The 21,441-nt window shown below is 38.4% G+C and overlaps 1 protein-coding gene across 1 annotated transcript in view; it reads right to left on the minus strand.

Moving 5' to 3' along the window:
- The window catches only part of LOC149148831 (uncharacterized), a 60,646-nt gene that overhangs the window by 11,547 nt on the left and 27,658 nt on the right, over window positions 1-21,441 (minus strand). The window contains exon 2 of the mRNA XM_089440774.1: window positions 17,924-18,098. Within this exon, the coding sequence (XP_089296900.1) occupies window positions 17,924-18,079 (156 nt within the window). The 5' untranslated portion in view covers window positions 18,080-18,098. The remainder of the gene's footprint in view (window positions 1-17,923; window positions 18,099-21,441) is intronic.

The following is a 21,441-nucleotide window of genomic DNA, read 5'->3' on the forward strand; positions in this document are numbered from 1 at the left end:
AAAATCATATCAAAACAAAAATAAATGTAACTCGTGAGATAAATCATGGCAATAAAAACAACAAATTTCATGTTATTGGCTTGATGGAAAATGGCCACAGCATCCTCAACTAGACCAAAAGATTGGTCAACCAAAAAATATATAAAATATTTAAATTTTGAAAAGAACATACAATTCATGTGCATCCATATGAATCCAAATTATTATACACAAATATGCAAAAATTCTCATGTATATAGCAAGGGTGCATATAACCAAAATATCATCAAGTGCAAGCCATCTCTGAATCGAAAAAGATCAATAAAGAGGGTCCAAATGGCCTACAAAATCCAAAAGAAAATAATGCTACAACAGATAGCTACGTAACATCAAAATCATTGCTTAAATTGGGACCCTCTACATCAAGATCACCCTCTGAGCATTGAAATAAGATAGAAAAAGTTTAACATCCTAATAAATATTTTTGCTTGAGTGAAGTGTACATTTTTACTAACGTCATGAAGGAGCATCTCAACAGTCAGTGCCACCAACATCAAGGTGCATAGAGGGCTTGGTGATCTTGATCAAATGTGAGTTCCATACCTTCATACACCACAAAATGTTGCAATCCCGCCAATCCTAAAATCCTAAAAACTAAGTCTGTTGGATTTTGAGTGGAATCTAAACTTCTACTTTCTCCATATGAAATCTAAAGAGGATGGAATCACTCTCAAACATCTTGAGTTAATTAATGGTAATGTTACAAATTTAAGTAAAAGGATGAAAATGAAAGATAAATGAAAATGTCACTAATTCTTATATTACCATTAACTACTAGGTTATGTATCTCATGACATGAATAGCGGGAAATGACAAGAATAGATTTCCCCTTGTTTGCTTGATGGAAATAGTTAATGTATCCTCACAGCTCAATCACCTAACTCACTTTTAAAAATTAGGGTCAAAAGTAAAAAAAAATGTTAATAAGTTGATATTGACAAAGATAAGGCGATAATTTTGAAATTATCAATAATATCAATAGTAATTATTGCATAATTTGCCCTTTCAAAATTATTGTAATAATTACCTAAATTATTGTGATAATTTCAAAAGGGAAAATTATTGTGATAATTACAACCGTTATTATTGTCGAGGTTGGTTTTGGTGAATTATCGCAATAATTCCTATAATATGGCATTAAGTGCAACACTGCTCTAGACATAAAGAACACTACATCAAGCTGATGTACTTTATGTCAAACTCCCTTGTCAAATATTCCTCGCACCATGCTATGAGGTTATCTAAGCTTCCTATAAGCATAAATATAACATACATAACAAACTAAACCAACAAATTACAATCCTCCACCAAATAGTAAACACTAGAATATGCATCTATCTTGTTTAAACCCAAATTTGAATGTTACTCATCCATCATGAAGTACCATGCACATGATAAGAACTAAAACCCATAAAGGACCTTCTTCAACATGAAAACATGGATCTCACACCCATGCACCTCAAAACCTCTTCACTGATTTATGTACACCACCTCAATCAAACCATTAAGAAATGTTTTCATATCCATTTGATATGAATGCCAAAGACGGATATCCTCATAATGAACTCCCTCTTTCTAAGAGAACACCCTAGCCACAACCCAAGCTTTGTATTTCTCTTTGCTGACATATGTTGCATGCTTAACCATGTACAGTGATCTAAAGCCAAAGCACCAATCAAAAGATGGAAGACAATGGACATTAATGACACATAATTCAAGAATTTCTTGGCAGTATGACTTACTTGAAATGATGTCATAGGAGCTCCACCTTCCTCTTGAGCCTCCTAAAGTGTCTAGGTGAGCCACCTAGGCTTTCTTGTTGAACCAGATGGTAGATAGGCATCCCTTTCACCTCCAGAAGCTCATTAATCTGAATCTGATTTTTCTGATATCTGTAGATCAGCATTTGGAGCATTAAGCTCCTCATCCTCCTCAATAATTGCTTGAAGGACCATGTCATATAGTGTAGACTCTATGAGCATAGAATGTAAACTCTACAAGCCTCTGGTTCATAAGACTTGGAGGAACGTACATAGAATTGACTCTACAAGCCTTAGAGGTCTCATTATAACCTACAATGATACCCTTCCAACTTACTCTTGAACCTCCTATAGTATCTAGGCGAGCCACCCAAGCTTTCTTGTTGAACTAGATGGCAGAGAGGCATCCTATTCACCTCTGGAAGTTTGCTAATCTCTAAATTTTCTGAAATCTTGAGATCAGCATGTGGGGCGGTAAGCTACTCTTCCTCCTCGATCTTTTCTGGAGATTCCTAAGACTTGGGAGGACCATGCATGTAATGTAGACTCTATAAGCTATATAGGTCTCACAGTCTCACTATAACTCATAATGAAACCCTTCCAACTTGTTCATGAGCCTCTTGTAGTGTCTATGCGAGCTACCTAAGTTTTCTTGTTCAACTAGATGGTAGAGAGGCATCTCCTTTCCCTCCAGAAGATTGCTAATCTGAATCTGATTTTTCTGAAATCTATAGAATGTTGATTTTTAATGTACCTTGGACAAGTGGTTTCCCATGGGTTAGTCTCTACATAGAGAAAAGTGTCCAAAATAATTATTTTCCTAAGTGTGACTTTATAAAGTGAAAGTGACTTTATAAGTGCTAAAGTCAATGTTAAATTATAAAGTGAAAAGTGACTTTAGACATAAAGTACAATGTGGGTACTTTATTTAATGGGTGAGTTAAGAAAATAGAAAGTGAGAATTAAATGCACATTTATTCTCCTCCCTTGATCTAAATGAATCTGAGCCATTAGATCTTAGGGATGCCCAAAAGTCATTTAAGAAAACAAAAGGGGGAATAGAAAAGATAGATGGCATTCATTCTTCATGTGCAAATTGGAGAAAGGAAACTGAGAGCTGGAGAATTTTTGAAAGAGAAATTTGTTTCAGCAAGTTGAATGAGTGATTTTTGGGCAAAGTTGGGCATGGAAATCAAGGCATAGAAGACAACAGAAGGTACAGAACGAATAGCATTGAATGTTGTGAGCTGCATGCCGTTCGAGAGAAGTTTTTGAAAAAAAAAATTGAAAAAAAATCCGTACAATCTGTACAGCGGTACGAAAATCCATATCGTTCGTACGGAGTCCGTACAATCATCTCTGTACAATACATATTTTCAGCTTCAAGTGGGCACAGAAATCGAGGCAAAGTGGGCATGGTTTTCAAGGAGTTTTGGGTTAAAGAGATAAGTTGTATTTTGTTGTTTTGTTTTGTCTGCAAATGTATTTTTCCTGAACTTGAAAGATAAATAAATTTGAAGAGCTCTCTAACAAGTTTTCCCCGGAGAAGATTGAAGGGGTTTTCCCTGGGTCTAAGTTGACCAAAAATCTGTGTATTTTTATGTGTGTTGTTGGTATGGTTATGTCCCATGTGCGTATTTATTTTTCAACATGTCTTGATAGTCCCATGTGTTTTAACCTGAAAATTTCATTTCCAGAATTCTATATGTTGAATGTATGTTTATGGGAAAGGGCATTTAACTAAATGGGAGTGATAAGGTGAAATTAAAACCGGGTTGGGATTGCAGGAAACTTTTTTTTAGTCATCAAATTTCAACATAAAACAGCATTTGGGACACTAAGCTCCTTCCTCCTCGATCATTACTGAAGGTTCCTAACACTTGGAGGACTATGCATGGAATGAAAAGTCTAGAAGCCGTAGAGGTCTCACTATAACCCACAACTAAAAGGTTCAAGCTCAGTCCTTTTCTCATCAATAATATGAATGAAAACAGGCAACTGAAGACATGAAGATGTGTCAACTGCTACCTAATAATTCTCAATTATAAATGCCTCCTCTAATGTCTTGCCCTTCAAAACTCTATAAGGACACCTGTTAGATAGTTGTAAGACATGCTTCTACCAAAGACACATGGGCAAATCTAGATCATGGATCATAGATTTGGTTGTCCCTATGTTAAACCTGTTTTTCCTCTTGCAACCCCATTTCAGAGTTGTAGGGCACTTTCAATTCCTTCATGATTCCATCTTGCTTGCAAAAACTGTCAACTCGACTGGGGAATAGTCACCTTCCATGTTAAACCTTAACACCTTCAAATTCTTTCCTGATGATTTTCCACAAGAGCATTAAACTCTTGAAGCTTCCTAAAGACCTCATCCTTGGTCTTCATGAAGTATATCTAGAACTTCCAAAAGGAGAGATCAATAAAAGACACCTAATAAATGCTACCTAATAAAGAAGTTCAGCTCATGGGTCCCTCACATCTGAATTGATGAAGTTGAGAATCCGTCTTGACCTATGCTTGCTACTAGATTAAGCAGATGAGAAGGTTGAACTCAATGGTCTACTCGAGTCTGATTGGATGATTCTTGAACCATGCTCGCTGCTAGAGAAAGCAACATTCACATGCTTACCAAGAGCACAACCCTAGCACACTCCTTTCTTTTTAACCTTAAATTATAACAATCCCTACACCATGTCCTTTAAGATCAACAATGCTCCACAATGTAGGTGACCTAGCCTCTTGTGCCAAAGGGGTCACACAAGTTGTCACCATCATGCACTTGAACTCTTTCAAGATACCCCTACAACTTGTACATATCACCCTCTCGAATACCTCTAAGCAGCACCCAACCAAAATCAAGGCATCTCTTTCTGCTGAGCACTCATTGATCATCAAACACAGCAGTATATCCTAGATCTGTCATTGCTAAAACCGAAGGTTTTTTTGTTGATCCATGTTCATGCAAAACCCCTATAAGCTCAAGGATCTCATTTCTACAACTAGAATCTAGATACATGTCATCATCACCAAATTCTACCTCTTTATGCTTGCCTCCTCTTGAAACTTGTTTAAGGCTTTCTTGTTAGAGGTCATATGTTTGGTGGTTCCACTATTCAGATACCAACCAATACAAGACATGGTGGTAGATGACAAGCATGAGACTATAGAGAAAGAAGTGTGTCTCAATTTTGGATGAGTGCTCATCCACTCCGACTAGCACTTTTGTACTCTAGAAAACTACTATTGTTACTACTTATTGTTCCCCTTCTTTTATGACACTTAGAAGCAAAGTGCCCAAACTTCTAACACTTGAAACACTCAATGTGGCTTGAGTCCTTTCACTAATTTAGTAATTAGAGGAACTTGTACCCTTTTTCTTCTATTTTTAACCCTTCCTAGGTCCTTTCTCGTTGCCCTTCATCTTGCTAATGAGGGCAAGATTATCGTACCCCTGCATAATTGCAACACTCAACAATCTCATCTCCTCTTGGATGAAGTTAAATAAAATCCATTTAATGCTATGGAATTCACCCATGACCTCCTGTAAAATTGCCACACATTGATACAAAATTCACTAATCTTCAACAAGTATGATGCTATGGCATCTATCTAGCTCATTTGCACGGATCTAAAGCTTATTCATCAACATCATATTTTCACTGAGGTTCTCACTCTGATATGAAGAGACTAGAACATCATACATGTCCTTTCTCATGGCCTTGTCAATGATGTGAGTGATCAAATGATCCTTCGAAAAGTCAAGAATGACTCTCTTGCCCTTGGTCACCTTCTTATTAACACAGAACCGAGAGGGTCTACAACTACTTTCTCAACGAAGTCCGATACACCATGATCCTCCGACGACATCTATACCCATGACTTCCACAGGACGAAGTTAGAGGGGTCTTCCAATCCGTCTTCATAAATGAGGCTTTTATTATTATGAAAGCAAGCAACCCATATGATGCAAAGTCCCAAGCATGAAGGAGCTAGTATTTTGCAACTCAAAAAGGCTACCCATTGTCACCACAATAGCTCTTCCTCTCACTTTTGGTTGGAACTTCTCAAACTCAAGGGGGGCTTGTTGGAAATACTAAGAGGGGAGGTGAACCAGTGTTTCATAAATTTCAACAATTTAAAGATCACGGAGCATTAAGCAATCACATCACAACAAAGGTACACAAGATTTATAATAACAATTTATTTATATCTTGATGGAAGCTACAACTTCCGATTTTACAAAGCACTACTTAAAGCAGCTACAACCCCTAAGTATTTACCAACTACTACTGGAAGGAGCTAAAACCCCTGGTTTACCATCTCCCACTTGAAGGAGGCGAAAACCTCCTAAACGAAGCTACAACTTCCTTGCCTAGCACCACCCCCCTACCTTTACAATATAAGATAGAACAAAAACTCTTGGGCTCCCATACAAAGGATAGTGACCAACTTCATATCATATCTAAATCATATCCAACTTCAGGTATGCTCCATGAATCTTGATATGTCCAATAAGTATGATGTTGTAGTGATCCTCAAAAATATGAAATTTAACAACAAAAAGGACTTTAATTCATACGTCCAATTAGTTGCTTAAACAAACCTCATTTAACAGTTAACCTGAGCCTCAAATCACCTCAACCAGTGTTGATCATCAATTGTTGCCTTCAACCATACAAACTCTCTGCATCATCTTCACAATCGCTCCATCTCAATGCAATCAGTGATTGTGACCAATCATTATGTGAACATGATAAATTCCACTTGCGCTCAAATATATCTCAACTCATTACATATTATACAAACATAGATACCCTTCGTTGTTCTTGACCACAATTGCTCTGACTTATATGCTTCTATTGCTTCCTCACAAACTAGGCATTCCGCTCAATGCATTAGTTCAATTTATAGGAAGACAATCACCATACATTAGCTCTTGCTATAGACTCATCGCACCACCTATACAGAACACACAACGCACAAATCGATTCACAGGTAACACTCACATGATTACTCAAATTGATTTGCTGAGATTTTACAATATGGCTCCTGCGACACACGCCTGTTATATCTCTTGCAGATTCAATGATGTTGCTATAATTTTATTCTGGATGCTTGACTATAAATAAATATTGTACACACATTATAGGTCTGCACTTCAACGGTGTTGCAATGGCACATGATGGTACATGATGTAGTACAGTGATGGGTATTGTCATGATCGATGAAGCATGATAAGATGGAGCATTGTGATGATGGGTGCAGCATGGTGCAGCACGGTGAGGTGCAGCATGATGGCGAGATGCAGCGCGATGATAAGTAAGGAGTCACCTTGGAGAATCAGTTGAAGCAACATGTCTTCAACTGATCTCATGTATCATCTTCTTAGAGATGATCTATGCCCTTATCTAGATAAGTCAAAGTGTTGACTTTTGTTGTAAATGTACTATCTCTCTCTCTCTCTCTGTTGAACTATTGAAGAACATATAAGAAGAATTGATCAAGGGTTTCCCCACATTGGGGTTTGTCCCTGGCTAGCGCCACATCTTATGTCCTCTTGTCTTGGCTTGTCTTCTGCGATTTATATTTATGTTCTATCTGCAGTTTACTTTAATACTGATGTGATTGCTAATCTGGAAAAGATATTGAGCTAACTGTGAAAATTGAAATAAATTGCTCTAGCATAACATATCAAAAGACATAACTTAAATCCTGTTGAATAGTAAATTACGTGAACCTGCGAAGCTTGAAACAAATTTCAACGAAAAAACTTTGCATATCTCAATATTTTGTAATCATCTCTCTACACTCCTTTCCTATGAAGTTATATTACAGGTAAGTAGGGCAAAAGATGCAACATAAAAACAATCACTAAATAAATACTTCCCTACCATCTTGTTGTCATAAAAAATCATATATTTTCTCTGAGGAACAATGTTTCCTTAACTATTTTAAGTTTTAACATCTCCAATAATAAATCCTAATTTTATCCTTTGCATGCCTTTTGTTAACTTTGGCAACTAGGACCAAACATCACTTTGGACAGCGCTTATGCGGCAACGGATATTTTTCTGAGGTGTAGAATTGATCTAAAGATCATCCCATTTTCACATGTACAAATGAAGTTATGAATTTATTTTGATTATGGACAAATTGTCAAGGTCAGCCAACCATCAAAATAGCCTCCTCTAGCCTTCAACGTTGCATATAAATACAAGGTGCCTCCTCCTCATTTTGGCATCTCATCTCATTCATCTTTCTCTCTCTCTCATCTTGATTGGGTACGAATTTCTAGGCCCCTCTCTCTCTCCACACATGCAAAAGGAAGACCGCCTTTTCTAGCTATTGCGTGACAAGATTTGACCGAAATTTCAAGAGGCCGAAATTTCAGGAGGTTGAATTTGACCAGCATTGACCCTGTTTGAATTTGGTTTTATGAGGGAGACTTTTGTTTGGGCAGGCCGTTGTTCTGGGCACAAAAACTGAGGCAATTTGACCCATGCATTGACATGCATTGACTTCCCTAATTCAAGTTGTTGCATTGAATTTTGATGACCAGATTTGACTGGTTATTTTCAGACTGTTTTGCGCTGCATTATCTTGTTGTTGGAGGTCGAGCTGACCAAGGTTGACCTAGCTGTTTAGGAGGTCAATTTCAGCCCTGTTGACCTACACTGACTTTCTGGTTAGGGCTTTCTGTTTCTATTATTTTGACCGATCAGTTTGGGCAAGTGAATATTGTAAATTGTACTCTCTCTCTCTCTCTGCTGAACTTTTGAAGAATTATAAGAAGAATTGATCAAGGGTTTCCCCACATTGGGGTTTGTCCCTGGCTGGTGCCATATCTTGTGTCCTCTTGTGTTGGCTTGTCTTCTACTGTTATTGTTTATGTTCTATCTGCGTTTTACTATCATGTTGATGTGATTGCTATACTGGATATGATATTGGGCTAATAAAGAAAATTGAAGAAAAATTGCTCTAAGCATACATAGAACATACCATTGTTATCCTAAAATTAACATGGTATCAGAAGTGAGGTGAAGACAAAGCCCAAGCAAGAGTGAAGAGCAATCACTAAGAGGAGCAATCATTGATCAAGAACAAGTCTCAATGACCTCCACATCCTACTTAAAGTCTGATAAGCTTCATGATAACTTTGTTTATCACACATGGAAGATGTCTCTTGATTTGAATTTCGAAGAGCAAGATGTCATGGATTATGTGCAGGGAAAGACTTCGGAACCTCCTTCAAATGCATCGGCTACTGCCAAGACAAGGTACAAGAAGGGTAAAGTCAAAGCCAAGAAGATCATCAGGGATTCTATTCATAAGAACTTAGTTGTTTACATCTCCGATTTGAATACATCAAAGGAGATATATCACAGGTTGGTTGGCATGTTCAAATCTAGCAATGCAAATCAAATTCTTTTAATGTGCAGGGAAAGACTTCGGAACCTCCTTCAAATGCATCGGCTACTGCCAAGACAAGGTACAAGAAGGGTAAAGTCAAAGCCAAGAAGATCATCAGGGATTCTATTCATAAGAACTTAGTTGTTTACATCTCCGATTTGAATACATCAAAGGAGATATATCACAGGTTGGTTGGCATGTTCAAATCTAGCAATGCAAATCAAATTCTTTTAATGTGCAAGGAAAGACTTCGGAACCTCCTTCAAATGCATCGGCTACTGCCAAGACAAGGTACAAGAAGGGTAAAGTCAAAGCCAAGAAGATCATCAGGGATTCTATTCATAAGAACTTAGTTGTTTACATCTCCGATTTGAATACATCAAAGGAGATATATCACAGGTTGGTTGGCATGTTCAAATCTAGCAATGCAAATCAAATTCTTTTCCTCAAGAAAAAGCTAAAGGATATAAAGAAAGGAAAGGGTGAGGATATTCAATCCTACTTCATGAGGATTACTGAGATCAAAAATGATCTTCTTTCGATTGGTGAAGCTATTGCAGACAGGGAGCTAACTCTCATTGCCCTTGGAGGTCTTCCTCCCAAATGGCATGTGTTCAACACTACTATTCTCAATAACGACAGAATTCCAGGTTTTGAAGAATCGCTGACTAGATGTTCTCAAGAAGAAACAAGGATGATGGAATTGGGGATGCCTTCGAATAGGAATAATCCTACCGCATTCTTCGCTCATGTTAAGAGGAAGAACAATGCAGGTTCAAAGAAGCAAAGTCAAGTAAGACCGGGATTCAAAAATGGAAGGAAGGGAAGATGCTTTGTTTGCAACAAGTTTGGTCACTATGCCAGGGAGTTTCCAAATAGAAGGGACACATCTCATGATGATCACAATCATTCCAGGGGCAACAACAACAATCAAGGAATGGTAGGTTCAACAACAAAGGGAAAAGGAATGCTTCCGCTACTCAACTTGGAAATGATTGAACTTCTAAAAGAACAAGAAACTCTAGGTATGATGAGTCTAATGTTGTAAATTCTAAGCAAAAGGAATTTATCTTATATCTACCCTCTCTACTGCCTCTCCTCCGGATACTGTGGGAAATTGGTTGATTGATAGTGGTGCCTCAAGGCACTTCACCGAGTACAAAGAAGCTCTTTCAAATCTGATAGAGAAGAATATAAATTTGAAAATTATCCTTGGAGACAATGCCACTTATCCCGCGAAGGGAGTTGGGAATGTTACCCTTCAATTGAATCAAGGTAACACCGTTCATCTTCAAAAAGTACTATATGTACCTTATCTAAAAAAGAATCTAGTGTCTATCTCGGCATTCATCGATGGAAAGATACGCGTGTGGACGAAATTTCAAAGAAGCATACTCTTGGATTCCGGGTTGACAGTTTATATCAAGTTGTAGGAAGTCCACTGGGAGCCATGTCTTGTGACACATCTCTTCAATCTGAACTATGGCACCAGAGGTTTGCTCATGTTCACTATAAGACTCTACCCGATGCAAGGAAAATGGTTACAAGTATGCCCGAATTCAAAATAGAGCATGAAGGTATATGTCAGGAATGTGCTGAGGGAAAACATACAAAGGGACCATTCTCCTCAAGTGATAGAAAGACCACAGACATTTTGAAATTGGTTCATTCTGATCTATCTGGTATGTTCCCTGTGACATCATTAGGAAGATATTTATATTACATTGTCTTTGTGGATGACTTCTCTCTCAAAACTTGGATATAGAAGGATGAAATATTCTAATGGTTCTGTGCCTTCAAAGCCTTAGTGGAAAATCAAACAGGGAAGAAGATCAAGATATTGAGGACCGATAATGGAACTAAGTATGAGTCAAATGAATTCAATGACTATTGCAGGGAAGTTGGCATTAAGAGGGAGACTACTACTGCATATACCCCTGAGCAAAATGGTGTTTTTGAAAGGAAAAATCGTTCCAATATAAAAGCCACTCATGTCATGCTTCATGATCAAGGACTTCCAAAGTTCCTATGAGGAGAAGTTGCCAACACTGCTATGTACGTTCAAAATCGATGCCCTCATCAGGCATTAGACTCCAAAACTTTCAAAGAAGTTTTCACCAGTAAGAAACTTGATGTTTCTCATTTTAGAATTTTCGGTAGTCTCATATACTTTCATGTGCCGAAAAAAGAGAAGCAGATTGGAGGCATCTGGGAAGAAAGGAACTTTTGTTGGCTAAAGTGAAACTTCTAAGGCATATAGAATCTATGTGCCTGGTCAAAGAGAAGTAGAATTGAGTCATGATTCACCTTCGATGAGGATGTTGCCCTAAGGAAGATTAGCAACCTTCATATTCAAAAGAAGGACAAAGAAGCGTATGCAGGAAATCAAGGAGATTGGCAGGATGAGTCGATGCCTGATGTTGAAGAATCGATGGAGCCGATTGATCCTCCTCCTCTAAAAGGAGACCCCTCATGGCTGAGGGAAACTCTCAAAGATGTCAAGAGACATGTTGCACCGAGGGGGACATTTCGTGAAAGCAAGAAGCCTAAAGGTACCAAGGGTACTTAACTGCTATGAGCACCATTATTTAGTCTAAACCTTACTCATTCGAAGAAGTTGTGAAGCAACAAGTATGGAAGGATGCTATGAACGAAGAGTACGAGTCAATTATGAAGAATGGTGTCTGGGATGTAATCCCTAGACCCCAGGACAAATCTGTTGTCACCTCTAAATGGCTCTACAAGATCAAGCATGGTATTAATGGAAGTGTTGAGAAGTTCAAGGCCAAATTTGTTGCTTGAGGCTTCTCTCGAAAGAAAGGTACAGATTATAATGAGATATTTGCACCCGTTGCTCACTACATCGCCATCTGTTCGATTATAGCCCTTGTTGCCTCGCAAGGATGGAATCTACACCAGATGGATGTCAAGACTGTCTTCTTGCATGGTTCACTTAAGGAGGAGTCTATGTGGAACAACCTGAGGGGTTGGAAGTTCAAGATCGTCAGACACATGTATGCAAGTTGAAGAAAGCCCTCTATGGGTTGAAGCAGGCACCCCAGGCTTGGTATGAGAGGATCGATAGCTATCTGATGAAGTTGGGATTTACAAGAAGTGAAGTTGATTTAAACTTTACTTTAAGGTTGAGAATGATAGACCTCTCATCTTGGTACTCTATGTGGACGATCTCTTTCTAACAGGTGCAGACCCTCTTATTCATCAATGTCAGAGAGAGTTGGCTCCCAAATTTGATATGAAGGACCAAGGACTGATGCATTACTTCCTAGGGTTGGAGGTCTGACAAAAGCCACGGGAGATTTTCCTTTCTCAATGAAAATATGTTGTGAAGCTACTTGAAAGATTTGGGATGGTGGACTGCAAGTCCGTGACTACTCCGATGAAACTTAACTTCAAGAAGTTATGCGGAAGTGTTGCTTTTGGGAAATCCTTCTAAGTATCGTCAACTCATAGGGGCCATGATGTTCTCAGTGAACTCCCGTTCGGACATATGTTTTGCAGTGAACACATTGAATCAGTTTATGGTCAAGCCTCATCATGTACATTAGATTGCTACCAAGAATCTCATGACATATCTCCAGGGCACAATCACTTGTGGACTGAGATACAATGGAAACTGACTATGGGTCAGTTAAGAGTGGTATGACACACTCTCTGTTGTTGGAGACTGACTTCGGGTCAGTGAAGAATGGTATGATACATTCTCGACCATTTCTTCTTTCTTCATGGTTCAGCAGAGCAGTACAGTGGCAGGGATGGTACAGATTGTCAAACAGTTTGGCAGGTGATGTTCTCCCTAGTTGAGAGGGAGTGTTAAATTTGGCAAATAGGGCCAAACATCACTTTGGACAGCTCTTATGAGGCAACTGATATTTTTCTTGGATTCCTCTTTTCGAGAGGTGTAGGATTGATCTAAAGATCATCCCATTTTGACATGTACAAATGAATTTATGAATTTATTTTGATTATGGACAAATTGCCAAGGTCGGCCAACCATCAAATAGGCCTCCTCCAGCCTTCAACGTTGCATATAAATACAAGGTACCTCCTCCTCATTTTGGCATCTCATCTCATTCATCTTTCTCTCTCATCTTGATTGGATACAGATTTCTAGGCCCCTCTCTCTCCACCAGTGTTGCAAAAAATCGTGGTTTTTTGAAAATGGCAATATTATCGCCCGATTAATATGTTAATTTTTTTGCGCAAAAAAAACGCATAATAATCGCGATAACTTCAAATTATTGCGATTATTACGAATTAATCGCAAGGGTGGCGGACAACGAGTTTTATAAACCAAAAAAATATATTTTTTTTTTCATTTTGGACAAACAGCGGCAACGATGTGGATTGGGAGTTGAGGAGAAGAAAAACCTTGGTGGATTGGGAGCTGAGGAGGGCAAAAACCCTAGTGGATTGAGAGCTGAGGAGAGGAACCCTGAAAGGCGTGGATTGGGAGCTGAGAAGGAGGAAGCTTGGAGATTTTAGCATCCCAAGCAAGAGAACTTCATTTTTTGATCAGAGAAAACCGTGGTTTCCAGGATATGCGCACCAAATTTGGCCATTTTGTTTTGGTTTTTTTCTTGTTTTTGCTTGCGTTTCTATAACCCATTGTTTATCAAAGATTTTTGAGTGGATTTGATGGTTTTTTTTCATTTTTGTTGCATAGAGTGGAAAGAGTTCATTTTGGATTGAGTTAAGAATTTTTTTGTTTGTTAAATTGTCAAAAATTCAATGTGTTGTGTCATGTTACATGTATGTAAAAATTTTTAAATTTTTGTAACTTGCAATCCTTATTGTGCCATAGGTTCAACTTCAAAGTTCAAACTTCATCTTACATTAAAACTCAAGAGTTCAACCAAGTTACAAACATGCCAAGGAAATTAGACCCTCTGTGGGAATTTGGTGAACCTGATGGAGGGTTTAATAGAATGAACTTGACTTGCAAGTTATGTGGGCATCATATGTTAGGGAAGGTTTATAGATTGAAGTATCACCTTGCACAAACCCCTAGATTTGATGTAGGGCCTTGCACAAATGCAAATGCGGAAATCATCCGAAGAGCCATGAGATCATTGGAAGAATTAGAGCACGAGAGAGAGGCCAAAGGAGAAATGAAGAAGCAACTAGCAAGGAGGGTGTTAGGCTCAGGTGAACATGGAAGTGGCACTGGTTCTACTTAAGCATCAATATCTACAACCAACCCGATAGCTGCCTCATCATTTTTTGTTCCTAAAACCTCGCCTGGTTCACAACCATCTATCACTTCAATGCGTAAAAAAACTGAGAAAGAACAAGCTGACAAGTTGTTGGGCAAATTTCTCCTTTGGAGTGATATTTCTTTCAGCGTTGCAAGGAATAATTCATTTTTCCAGCCTGCTGTTGGTGCTACTGCAACTGTTGGCCCAGGGTACAAAATCCCTTCTTATGATGACTTTAGAGTCTGGATTCTTCAAGATGAAAAGGTTGACTGCACCAAAAGATTGGAGGAGTTTAGGGCATCATGGGCACAAACAAGATGCACTGTGATGTCAGAGAGTTGGACCGACTAAAAGGGGATAACCCTTATAAACTTCTTGGTTAGTTGTCCCAAGGGGACAATGTTTATGAAATTTGTTGATGCATCTTCACATATCAAAGATGCAAAAACTTTATGTGATTTGTTGGATGTGTTTATTTTGGAGGTGGGTGCAGAACATGTTGTCCAAGTCATAACGGACAATGTTGCAAGTTATGTTGTTGCTGGTAGGATACTTATGGAGAGGCATCCTACTTTATTTTGGACACCTTGTGCTACACATTGTATTAATTTGATGTTGGAGGACATAGGAAAAATTTCCTTTGTCAAAGATATTTTTGACTCATCAAAAAGCATTACAAAATTTATATATAATCATACATTTGTGCTTAGCTTGATGAGAAAATTCGCCAACAACAAGGAATTGGTGCGCCCTGCCATTACACGGTTTGCCATCAATTTCATATCTCTTCAATCCCTCTTGAATTCTATGTGGGATGTGAAGAGAATGTTTCTTTCAGAGGAGTGGTGTGTTTTCACAATGAGCCGCAAACCAGAGGGAGAGGCCATATGCAGAATAGTTTCATACCAGGAAGACTTTTGGGCCGGAGTGCAAGAGGTGTGCACCGTTACTGAACCTTTGGTAAAGGTTCTTCGATTAGTTGATGGTGAAAAGCCCACAATGGGTTATTTGTATGAGGCCATGGACAGGGCCAAAGAATCTATTCTGGCCTACTATGAAGATAAGAGAGATGAAGGGTTTCAAAAACAACTCCTCCTATGGGAAGCGATTGATGAACGATGAAACAAGACACTCAATCGTCCCATTCATGCTGCAGGGATCTACCTGAACCCCGCATTTTCTTACCCATGTGGGTTCGTATTTGATGCTAAGATCATGGATGGATTCTTAACTTGTGTTCAGAGAATGGTGCGGTCTCCAGCAAAACGTACAGAAATCTCCAAAGAAATGGAAACATATAGGATGGCAGGTGGCACATTTGGCTTTGAGATGGTTGTTACTGATAGGACGACTATGCCAGGTATTTTTTAGTTTGTTTCAAATTTCATTGTCTCTTCAAGTTCATAACTTCATACTTTGCTTCAACTTTCAAATTTCATTTTTTTCTCATGTTTATTTAAAATTTTATTTGTAATTTTGTTGTAGATGCATAGTGGAGAATGTATGGTGCCAGGGTACCCCATCTGCAAAAGCTTGCCATTCGAATCCTCAACCAAACATGTAGCTCCTCAGGATGCGAGCGCAACTGGAGTGTATTTGAAAAAATACACAACAAGAAGCGCAACAAATTAAACTTAAAACTTAAAATATTGCAAATTTCCAATTAATTTGTTGAATTCATTAAATAATTTTTTTTATAATTATTATTTTATAATCTTTGTACAGGTTGGAGTCCCAACGACTTAATGACATGGTCTACGTCTACTACAATCTTCGAATGTGGGTGAAGCAACTTGAGAGGACCCCTGATATCGAGGCCATCTCATTGGATGGGATTGACACCACTGCTGCATGGAGGGTTGAGGCCGAGAGGCCTCTCGTGGATTCTACCAATGATTGGTTAAAGCAGGAGGTAGTGGAAGACGTAGAGGGGGAGGAGGAGGAGGTGACACCACCTACCTGGGCTACCCCTGCCACCAGTAGAGGACGTGGTCTACTTCTTGTAGCTCCTAGTTCTTCAGGTTCTAGAGCACAGAAGAGTCCACTGCCAACTCCATTGGCGTCTACATCTAGAGGGAAAGGGAACGCTCTTGCATTTTCTCGCAAGAGGGGCAGAGGAAATCAGTAGTATTAGTTATTTGGTTCATTTTATTGTATATGACATTATGACTCATGATATGAGATACATTATTATTATATTTTTTGTTGATATTTTGACGCTGAGTTGGGACTCAGGAGTCAGGACTTACTATTCAGGACATGATTCACTATTATGTGTGACGTAACACTAGAAAAGATATTACACATCTTATATATTAGTTCTTTTATCATATTTATGTGTCAATGTATTTATTTTATGTTGCAGATGCTTTAGATATTAAAAAAATTGAAAAAAATGTGGAATACTTTTGTATTTTATGGTTTTTCCCAATTTTTACCGATTTTTCCCCTCGTCAAATTAATCCCGATAACGATTTTCGCAACATTGCTCTCCACACGTGCGAGGCTGACTTTGACCAGCGTTGACTCTGTTTGACTTTGTTTTTATGAGGGAGAATTATGTTTGGGCAGGCCTCTGTTTTGGGCACAAAAACCAAGGCAGTTTGACCCCTGCATTGACTACCCTAATTCAGGTTGCTGTGTTGACTTTTGTTGACCAGATTTGACTGGTTATTTTTGGGCTTTGTTGTTGGAGGCCGAGTTGACCAAAGTTGACCGAGCTGTTTTGGAGGTCAATTTCAGCCCTGTTGACCAGCGTTGACTTTCTAGTTAGGGCTTTCTGTTTTTGCGGTTTTGATTGATCAGTTTGGGCAAGTGAATATTGTAAATTGTACTCTCTCTGTGCTGAACTTTTGAAGAATTATAAGAAGAATTGATCAAGGGTTTCCCCACATTGGGGTTTGTCCCTGGCTGGTGCCATATCTTGTGTCCTCTTGTGTTGGCGTGTCTTTTACTGTTATTGTTTATGTTCTATCTGCATTTTACTATAATGTTGATGTGACTGTTATACTAAATATGATATTGGGCTAATAAAGAAAATTGAAGTAAAATTGCTTTAAGCATAGATCAATCATCATACCATTGTTATCCTAAAATTAACACCTTTTGTATGGATTTTTACAGTTCAGAAAAAGGTACATCTAATGTCACTTAAAAGTAATGGCCATTCAATTTGGGAAGCATTAATTTAATTTTGTGGGGCTTAAATAGTTGAGGAACATCCCCAAATATACAAATGGCAAGTGCCACACATTCATTTCGAACCTAGAGTCTAAATAACTCCGAATCAAAATTAAATATCATTTAACTATTCATGATAATTTTGAATTTAGGTCCAGTAGGAAGCAAAATAACCATAGAACTTGCCAAAACAACCAATATGAACAAAATAGCCATAAATCTGTCTGTGTGATTCGAGAAATAAAAAAATGCATGCCATGCACAAAGAAGAAGAAAAACTTGAGTGGAATAGAGTACAAAGTATAATGCATACAATCATGGAAAGTGCTGTGACTGCCAGTGTAATTGGAATAGCCACAGAGGTGATCTTATCATATGGTCCCTTCAAGTATGTGTGTTTCCGAATATTTTGGTAATATTGTTGCTTCCTCAACACATAGTCCCTTGGAACAAAGGGTGGCTCCGTCATTTTCTTTTGAGCTGAAAACCTGAAGAAACACAAACGACATACCATAAAAATCCAAAATGTATGAATACACATAAAAGGCATGAGAATTCATTAATCGGTATACAATTCAATGAAAGCAATATCCCACGTGCAAAACCTTAATTGCTGATGAATGTGTAAAACCTAAACTAATGCCTGAAAGTAATCGTACAATTTCCTTCACAATGGCTTCTATTCCAACGAAAAACAAATAGCAATCCTGACAATGAAAATAATGTAAGATAAGTGTCCTAGTTGTAAGCAGGTTACATTCTGGAGAGCTATCTAGAAACAGACAACAGATTAGATCTCATATCAATTACTATCATACAGTGATATGACCAACAAAGTTGCACAAGAATATGAAAACTGCCAAGAGTCAAATATTCGACTCCTAGGCAATAAACATTGCATCATTTTGGTTCCAGAATAGCATACATAAATCCACTTGATTCTTTACATTTGGAATACAAGTAAATTTGAGATAGGTTAGGATAAGGGTTAGTTCCCGCTTATTGTAGCCATATCTTGAGTTGGTATCCTATATTTAGTCTGTTCACAATCTGTTCATTAGAAGTTCGAACAGGCTATCCAGTATCACCAAAATGGATATGGGAGTGGAGGAATTCTACAACTGTGAAATAATAAATTAATGCCTGTTGGTATCAATTAGAAAGCAATTTTTGGGAGAGGGTCTGAAGCACCTAGGGCTTGTAGTAAAAACCAATTGATTATAAAAAGAAAGACTGGGACTGGTTGATACCAAAGGTGGAAAACAGAATTTCTGTCTGGTGTCATCATTGGTTATCAAGAGGGTGTAGACTTGTGTTGGCAAAATGAATATGAGTAGCAATACCTGTCTATTGAATGTCACTGACATGGATACCATATGCCATCCCAGAGATCAGAAGAATCAGTTTCAGGTCCTTGTAGTCATGTAGTAGGACAACGACATTAGGTGGTTTGGAATTGAAAAACGTCTTTAGCTTCTCAAAATCCTTGGCAGCAAGAGTGTCAAAGTAAAGGCTTATGGTGACAATCTGCTATCCAGAAATATATTTCACCTGATTTAGTGGAAGAATGGATTAGAAAACCATTGAAGCATAATCATGATATTTCAATTATGTCAATTGGGTCTAGCCTGAATGGTTGTGGGATGGATGTTTTCCTCCCCACCCCAGTTCTATTCGCCATAAATGACATGTTGTGCTCATAAAGAATATATTGTTGTAATGGCCTCAATCCCTATTGTTGGCATCAACTTGTGCCCGAAAGGATCAAGGGTTTACCCTGAGTACCATCCTCGTGAGGGGATGTGCCCAGGGGTTTTCTCCAAGATAAATTACCTACAGAAATCAACTGTATTGGCATTCCCTGTGATAGGAAACTGGATTGTGTGGAAGGTAGGAAAGGGTAATAGGATGAGAGTTAGGGAGCACCCCTGAGATGTGGTGCAGAGTTCAGGTTACCAGACCACATGATACAGCTGTTAAGGAAAGAGGGATTTACAAACTCAGCCAGCAAGCTGATCCCAATCTCTCTTTGATCTGGAGTCAAGAGTGGAAGACTGCTGGAAAGTTAGGTTTCAGAGGAAAGGAAACAGGTTTAGGGGATGCCTATACAGCAAGACTAAAATCTAGGCAAGTAACACAAAGACGATGAGGAAGATAGCCTGAAGATGAGAATTTATTAAGTTCTCGGCTTCAAAGAGCACTTGGGAGATTTGGGAGAATCAGTGTGGTGGTGTGGATAGAAGTTCAGATATCCATCAAAATCTCGCATACTCATATGGTCACAACTCAATAGCAAAGTATTTGGGACATTCTGCAGCAAAGGAATACTTATGGTCCTGGGAGACGTTTTCTATGCAAAGTAGGTGAAGAATCAAACAATCACCTCTTAATGTCCTGTGCATATGTAGTGCAGGTTTGGACTGAAGTGGGGTGTATTACTGGATTAAGATGCATGGACAGGCTCCACTGTTGGAGAAGGCATAAAAATCTGGCATTAAAATGTGATTTTGAAAAGGTTCAAGGATCTACCATTAATATTAACTTGGCATTTGGCTTGAAAGGAATGCTGGTCTTTTTGAAGACAGTCATTCCCACAATTCAGTCTGCAACTCAAGGAAACAGAATTCTAAATAACTTCCCTCCAATGAAGAAGGACAAGCCTGGTAGGCAAATTGTTGCTGAGAATAATGATAATTCTGATGCTTGGGCATTCTTTGATGGTGCCTCGCAAGGCGGTCCACAACTATGTGAAGATGGGTCAGTTATTTTCTTAAAGAATTCTCAATCATGAAAGTCCAAAGGTGGCTTGGGACAGGACTCTTAAAATTTCAAAGCTGATGACACTAAAGATGACTATTTCTTTATTGGCTATTGTTTTTGACTTCATAATCCAAACTAATACCTCTTTTTGTTTCAGTAACAAACTATATGCTAGGCCAAGCTTGAGATAAGTGAGTGCATAAAGGTCTTTATTCTCTCTCTAGTGACAATATCCAGTACCGTGTGATTACTTACCTTATATAAGGCATGCATTAATTTGAGGGGAAGAAAGAAAGGGTTGGGGGGAATCAATCTATTTGAAGGGAAGAAATGCATAATGAAATATATCGAGTAGGGTGGACAGTAGGGTTGAGGGGAATCAATCTATCTCTATTCATTTATTAGCATTTCAAGCAATATAGGACAATTCGATCCAGCAAAAAGCATAATGACATATATAATTCATGAATATCTCTCCTTCTTGAAATCACACCTATCTGGTCTGGAAATCACCTCTAAGTCATTCAATCTCTGGTAATGCATGACGTAATTACATATATAATTCATGATTGTATTTGAGAACATAATTAGATATATATTTCATTCATGCACAATGACATATATAATAGCAATAAGAATTACTGCTATAATGAATGACGTAATTACATATATAATAGCAGCTTTTTCTGGTGTAATTACTGCTATAATTCATGACTGGAATCACAGACAATTTTCAGTCCTGAGTGATTGATCAATTGATTGGAATTTGGTGCGGTGTGAAGCAGGTTCAATGCTTGCTGTATAGGAAAGAATGCATCGGATGGATGCCTGGGCATTGAGAGGGCGAAAGTTGACCGGAAAGCCTTCTCTACGTGATTCACTTCAGTTCATTGGATGATGGAAGAACCAGGCATGCCGATCTTTGACCTTTGATTTAGGCTATAAGGATGCGTAAGCGTGACTCTCATTGGTAGGAGAGGAAGCCATTTGAAGTATCGACGCTAGGAGAGCGAGGATGCTACCAGAAACTATCGACGCTAGGAGAGCGAGGAAGCCCCTGACAACGTTCAA

Source organism: Pinus tabuliformis, chromosome 9 (genome assembly GCF_031772625.1).
Source record: "Pinus tabuliformis cultivar Carrire ecotype Pingquan chromosome 9, CPIR1, whole genome shotgun sequence".
Taxonomy (NCBI): Eukaryota; Viridiplantae; Streptophyta; class Pinopsida; order Pinales; family Pinaceae; genus Pinus; species Pinus tabuliformis.